The following is a 6,891-nucleotide window of genomic DNA, read 5'->3' as shown; positions in this document are numbered from 1 at the left end:
AAAGCTGGGCAGTGAGTCAGACCACCTGGAAGGTATTGAGCTATGAGGTCAGAGGGAGGGAGCTGGGAGGAATGCCATGACTGTGTCTGGGACAGAGATGGTGGTTTCGGCTTGCTTGCTGCATCACTTTTGTCTCCACAGGGAAGAGCTGTTCGTTTAGTCCTGGCCACTACTGACATTTCCTGATTTCCAAAAGGAATGCTTCCAGAAATACAGGGTTTTGGTTGAAGGAATCAGGCCCATTTCAGTGAGCAGGTACTGAAACCTTCCTATGCGGCCTATGTGGGGCACTCTGTGCCAGTAACATAAAAGTGGGCCTAATAAAAGTCCTGCTTCTCCCAGGAGACAAGCACTTATTACTCAGGTTAGTGAGACAAAGTTTTGTCATGGGACTTAAGACAGCCTTAGAGAAAAGGTACATTTGGCCTGGGCATTGAAGGATGAATAGGAGTCCCTAGAGAAAAGGCATCCCAGATCCCAGATGGAGGGGTGGCCAGACAGAAGGCTGTGACAAGCTGCTGTATGCTCCCAGATGGAGATCATATACCTCTGGGTCTACTCAGGGCTTACAAAATGTCTGTGCCTACATCTTTCAGGTTCTAACAGGGTAGGATACATATTCACTCTTCTCATTCCTTGGCTTGATATGCTTCTAATTCCTTCTTGATATGCTAGTAGCTCTCAGCCTGGAAAGGAAGACCACTCCAGACCAGTAAGGACTTGGCAAGTGTATAAACACACTTGTAAGAGTAGTGTGTCCATGCACCTGTGATCCCAGGTCTGGATGTGGCCAGACGCTGACTTCCTCTTAGCTGTACTGTGAGGACCCGTGTGGCGCACAGAGGTCTAAATCATCCCTACTGTAAGATCATGTGAGGACTTTCCCTTGGATGGGGAAGACACTGACATATGTAAGACAGATCTGTATTCTTTGGGCCCTTTCTATGGCAAAGTGTGAGTGGCCTCAGTGGGCATTTGCTGGTTCTGTTGGGACGTTTGCAATCTATCCATCTGTTTCAGGATTCTACTTCACACAGGTCTCCACAGCCTGTCCCCACCACTGAAAATCCACAGCGACATCCCTATGATTGCAAACACTCCTATCCCACCCCAAAACATGCACAATAATTCTCAGGCTAAAAACCCATATCACTTAAGCTTCAATTTGTGTAAACTTAAAGCCATCTGAGAAATGATATGACCTCTTTCTTTCCTTTCCTTTCCTTTTTTTTTTAAATTGATTTTGGTTAATGTGCTCTATTGAAGTGTGATTGACATACAAAAGTTGTAACATTTGATGTCTACAACTGAGAGTTTGGAGATGAGTATGTACCGATGAAAGTATCACTATCATTACAAATAACACACCACAACCTGTCAGGATGGAGTATGGTGGGGGACAATAAAACAGTGACCACGGAACTTTGCCAAAAGAGAAAAATCACAATCATGAAGGATAAAACACAGGGTTGCTCACATTCCCTGGAACAAGGAGACGAAGTTCTCAGGGGAGAGCATTAGCTGAGGGCACCTTGCAGCATTTCCTAAATGTGGGCAACCCTAGAATTGCAAAACTTGTGTTGGAGAGACCCAAATCCTGGGAAGGACGTCAGCTCTGAGGACCTTTGTGCAGTGAGGACAGGCTGCCAGCTTCAAAGCAGCCTTCTCTCTGTCTATAGGGCCATCTGGTCACTGATGCCTGGGGGTCTGCAAACCCTACGCCAGGCATGGAGTTCTGACCCCTTCCCTGATCCAGTGTGACCCCCACACACCATCCCCAACCCCAGACCTTGCCTTACACTTGAGTGACTTCTCCTGGTGATTTAGCTGCATCCCCCACCCCCACCTTCAGGGACTCACTCTGAACTGTGCTCCTCAACATGTGGTCCAGAGACTAGGACCATCAGCATCCCCTGGGAGCAGGTGAAGTCCCTGGGAGGAGGTGAAGATGCAAACTTTCCAGGCCTGCCTGACTGACTGGGTCAGAATTCTGGCTGGGGAAAGGCCCAGGGCTCTGGGTGTCCACAGGCCTTTCAGGGCATTCTGGTCCCCCTGAGTTCACAAGTAGTGGCAGACAAATGCTGAAGCCTTTCACAAGCACAGAGCTGAAGCCTCGTTTGGAAAGATGTGCTCTTTAGTCCTTCCAGAGCCCCATCTGCTGCTCTAGATGGAGGCTGTGAGGGCCCCTCTCTAGAACCCAGACTCTGCACACAGGAATTGTGTCCACTGAGCCTTGAGGACCTTCACCACGAGAGGGCACTGATGCTCACCTAATGGTCACAACTCAGCCATCCCTGGGAGCTCACTGGCTTTGTTCTGTGTCTGTTTCTCCCTCACTCCACCCTCTCTCTTCTAGAACAAACTCCTACAAAGGGATCTATAGGCCCAGTGTGTGTCAAGGCTCACCCCTGCTGCAACACCTTTGGAGAGCATGTGCTTACATCATCCAGCCAGGCCCCAGGCTGAGCACATGGCAGCACATCCAGGGGCCAAGAAGTGCAAAGGGAGATGCAATGAGCTCAGCTGGAAGCTTCTGGTTCCAGGACCCTGAATTCTCCTGGCCTGGCATCAGCCCAGGAACCAGTGAGCCTTCTCTGCTCTACTACTCAAGGGGGGCTGGGGAGCTGAGGGGGACACGGACACTTGTAGTCATCAAGGCCTCAGTGCTTCTTTCTTCCAAAGAAACCCATTTTCTCTGTGCAGGTTGCCTCTGTCTCCCCCAGATTTGGCTCTTGATCACTTGTCCTTTTTGGCTCTGTCCTTATCTCAGTGGCCCTCCCCCTACTGCTATGTCCTGGGGTCACCTTCCACTTCCACCACTTGCTCTTGTGTCCTTGTTTCAGCCTCTGATTCCGGGGCATCCAAATAATATCTCTGCCCAGCGAGGAGCTGAGAGGGATGTTGTGGCAGGGACTCAGCTACAGGGGACCCCTCCCTCCCATTGCTGGTTCTTTCCAACCCACCCTGCCTGGGCTTGTTCCTGTCTCTGGATAGGAGGCAATTATGCAGCTTGGAATGGGGAGGCAGGGTGACGTGTGGGAAGGGAGTATGATAGCAGGGAGGATATCCAGAGGAGGAGTTGTTCTGAAGCTATTATACTGGACCAATGCCCAGGGAGGCTCAGGTAGGAGCCTGAGCTGGGAAGGCAAAGACCATGGGTGCCCAGATTCCTGCAACCATGCTGCACTGGCAGTTCAAGCGGGCTCTGCCCTGGGCCTTGCTCCTGCTACTACTAAGTTCCCAACTCCTGGTGACTTATAGCTGGAGTTCCCAGGAGAAGGGGGACAGTGATGAGCAAAGGGACATAGAACATCACTTCCCTGCCACTGTGGAGTATGCCTTACACATATTCAACCTACAGAGCAATGACACGAAGGCCTACAGGCTGGTGCGCATCCTGAATTCCTGGAAGGAACAGGTAGGTGACCACATCTTCCTGCCTGATGACCTGCACCTGCTATAAAGTCAGGGTTGTGGGAGGAGGGGTCTTATTGAGGGATCTTGTTCACCATCTGAAGTCCATAAAACAGGGAAAGTACAACCTGCCCAGTTAGATTCAGTTTTATAAATAAAAAATTTGGAAATTTAAATACCTCGGACAACATCTACTCTCATATAAGGTATATTTTCAATCTTCATCATTTTATAACATTAATGATGAATGACCTCAAAATATAAACTATGAGGTGATAAAAATCCTAGCTAAGGAAAAGATCCACAGATGAGATCCGTTAAGGGAATATTCTAAGGAACAAATACAAGGAGATGATTAGAAAACAGAGCAGACACTGAGAGAGAGGGAGGGAGAAGGGCTTGAGGATCAGGGGAGTAAGGATTCTCCCTCATCCAGAGCAGTCTCTGTGACTTCAGGGCCTCTTCTCTGGGCTCCTCCCTGTGGTCTCCACCTACGGGGATGGGTGCTATTCTATACTCTCCCCAGACCATGGTTCTCAATATCCTAGAGCATTGTGCTTATAATGGAGTGTCTACAGAATGCAGCCACGAGTGCTGTTTTCACGTGGGCTGCATCAGAAGCATATACAGCCATGTGTGTTTGGGGGGTGAGAGGGTGTAGGTATGATTGTGTCAATGAGTATGTGTGCATATGTGAAAGTGTGAGTTGAGTGAGTGTGTCTCTTTGTGTGTGTTTGTATGTACATGTGGATGTGAGTGAGTGTGTGTTAGTGGGTGAGTGAGGTTGTGTTAGTATGTGTGCAAGTGTGAGTGTGTAGGCGTGAGTGTGTGAATGTGTATATGTGTGTCTGAGTGTATGTCTGTGAGTGTGTGTGCATGTGTGCACATGTTAGGGCCTGGGCCATTCCTTTCTCTCCCTCTGGACCTCTGCCCCGAGACCCTGAGGGAAGGGCAGTGGGAGCTCCACCCTGCAGAGAGCTCCAGCCTCTGTGAACACTGCTGGGTCATATCCCTGCTGGTTCTGCTGCCTAAGCTCTCTCTGAGTTCTGCTCTGGGCTCCTAGATCTGCACTCACACTGAGTTAGGGTGTGGGGAGTAATGAAGGGTGGAGTGGGGGATATGAGATGGAATAAAGTAGACAGAGTGGAGAAGAGTATAGAAAATTCCAGCTGCACTTTGTAATAGGACAAGAGGTATCCAGAAGCCATAGTTGGCGTGTGTGTGTGTGTGTGTGTGTGTGTGTGTGTGTGTGCTCATGTGTTCAGTGTTCCAGCAACATGCAGGACATTTTCCTGTTCTTGGGCAGGTGAAAGGTGTGCCAGTGGAGTCATAAATGAATCTCCTACTCTGGGGCTGACATTACTCAGCAAAACTCTTGCAGAGCCAACACCTTCCCAGGCACTTGGCACCTGTCTCCTGAGAATGTGTTGCAGCTTCAGAAGCATGATGGAAGTCAGGCTGGGTCTCCCTCGTGTATCTGGGGACATGATGCTGCAAGGTGTGATATATGACTGGTGTGTGACTCAGCCGATATCTATCTCTGGCCTCAACAACAACCTCAGGCCTCTTTGATCTGAATTCCCCAAGCTTGGCTTTACCCCCAGCAAGCTGACCAAGGTCCAGAGGCAGCTCCCTGTGTGGAGGAGTGTTTGGGGCTCTCCCCACACTGCATGGGTCTAAACTAGTACTTGTTCAAGCGAACCAAGAGGTGGGTTAAGACTGTAACATCTCCATGTACCGCAGATAGAAGACATCCTGACATTCTCCATGGAGATAAAGCTTCGCAGAACTGAATGTGGGAAATTTGATGAAGACATTGACAACTGTCCCTTTCAAGAAAGCCCAGAGCTGAACAATGTAAGACACACAGCAGATCCCTTGGGTCACACAGCTGAGGATGCAGCTTGGGACATATGTGGAGGTGAAGCAGATGACAGTGCCATTCCTAGGGACACAGATGAGTGGGGGAGCTGTAGGCACTGCCATGTCCACTGCTGGTGCTGCAGTAGGAGCCCAACTGGGCCAGCCAGCCCCAAGGCCCCCTTGTAGGCTCCTGGCAAATCTGGGAACCAAGTCTGCCCACTCACCCCATTCTAGCTGCCTGTGCCCTGGGCCACACTGGTATCAGATTGCTCCTGGCCATGAGGGTCCAGGTCTCCTGGGGCTGAGACAGGATTCTCTTCTCTGAGCTTTATCCACTTCCCTTCCTGACCTCCAGGAATAGGAGCATGTTAAGGTGGCCTACAGCATCTTTGCCTCACTGACTATTTTGGAGTTCCCCTTGGTTCTGTCAACAGTCTGAAGAGGTGGAGGTTAAGGAAGGGCTTACTGCCCTTTCTCCTATGTCCTGACCTGGGTCCCAGTGAACTACCAGCTCCTGGTACAAGGGAAAATGTCAATGTGAACCCTAGCTCTGGGGCAAGCCCACCTTGACCAGAGGCTCCTCTGAATTAGCACTCACTGGTAAAGAGCACTCCAATGCTGCACTAGGGGCATGGGTCACATTGAGTCAACCTGAGTGTTCCCCTGGAGACCACAAGCCAAGGTAAGGAGTATAACACAGGTGCCCCTGAGTTCAGGACAAGGTCCTAGGTCCAGAATATGAAGACCTTGGATGGGGGTACATCAGAGAACCACAGCCTGCAACCCTAGCTGCTCACCTTGGGGTGGGTGGTTGGGATGTGTGCCGTATTTAAAGCTGGAGCCACTGCTTTCCAGTATTCTCTACCCACCTTCCATTCTTGTGCTTGTTCCCTCAGACCATCACCTGCTTCTTCACCATCAGCACTGAGCCCTGGAGAACAAAGTTTGAACTCCTGAACAAGACCTGCTTGGAGCGCTTCCTTTGATTGAGGCCATCCCCACCTGGCCTCTAGCTGTTCTTCTTCTGGACACCAGCATTTCTATGTAGGTGACAATACCAGGTTGTTCTCTTGCAAGTGTCCGGGTCTCACTTCCAGGCATTGTGGAAATTCCTCACTGTCCAATTTTTTCATGTAGAATATATCATTAAATATCTGCATTTCAAGAAGCTTTGTGTGGCATGGTTCCAGAGGGGCTGCACAGGTGAAGGACTGATCCCAGCACAGCAGTAGGGTGGACCCATGGTGGTGGGTTCTCTTCCCTCTTGGACCTCTGGAGCCAGTCCAGGTGTCACAGCCTGGAAGCACAAGGTACTTCTGAGCCACTGTCTTGCGGCTCATGAGGAATCACTTTTGTCCCCAAAGGTGCAATGCCCATGACCTGGCAGAGAACCCAAATTGCAAGGTGGACCCAGACAGGCCCTCAGGCCCTCAGGACACATGAGGCCCCCATCTCTGGGTCTTGGGGGCTTGCTCACATCCATTCCGTGGTCCACACAGCTGTGAGGATGTGGGAGCATCTGTAGCCTCCACCCACAGAGTGGTCCAGCCACCACGAACAGCAGCAAGTCCTTGAGCCTCAGAAATGTTCCATTAGTGTATCCCCACCTTTGCA

General features: G+C 50.4%; 1 protein-coding gene across 1 annotated transcript; it reads left to right on the top strand.

Annotated features, from left to right (window-relative positions):
• The first annotated feature begins 3,085 nt into the window (after window positions 1-3,085).
• Window positions 3,086-6,445, top strand: LOC112828143 (cystatin-9-like). Its single transcript, XM_025877008.2, has 3 exons — window positions 3,086-3,418; window positions 5,158-5,271; window positions 6,174-6,445. Exons 1-3 carry the CDS (start codon window positions 3,155-3,157, stop codon window positions 6,261-6,263), a joined length of 468 nt encoding a protein of 155 aa, XP_025732793.1. The 5' UTR covers window positions 3,086-3,154; the 3' UTR covers window positions 6,264-6,445.
• Window positions 6,446-6,891: the final 446 nt, after the last annotated feature.

The sequence above is a fragment of the Callorhinus ursinus genome, unplaced genomic scaffold (assembly GCF_003265705.2).
Source record: "Callorhinus ursinus isolate GAN/ISIS: 27379988/994484 unplaced genomic scaffold, GSC_fseal_2.0 scaffold29, whole genome shotgun sequence".
Lineage (NCBI taxonomy): Eukaryota > Metazoa > Chordata > Mammalia > Carnivora > Otariidae > Callorhinus > Callorhinus ursinus.
Note: the sequence above shows the minus strand (reverse complement) of the source record. Positions and strands in the feature narration are given on the sequence as shown.

What these genes read in the sequence shown, in the direction of transcription:
- LOC112828143 (XM_025877008.2), top strand. Translation starts at nt 3,155, where the DNA reads ATGGGTGCCCAGATTCCTGCAACCATGCTGCACTGGCAGTTCAAGCGG. An exon ending in TGAATTCCTGGAAGGAACAG is followed by an intron (nt 3,419 to 5,157) that starts GTAGGTGACCAC and finishes CATGTACCGCAG; the next exon opens with ATAGAAGACATCCTGACATT. An exon ending in AAAGCCCAGAGCTGAACAAT is followed by an intron (nt 5,272 to 6,173) that starts GTAAGACACACA and finishes TTGTTCCCTCAG; the next exon opens with ACCATCACCTGCTTCTTCAC.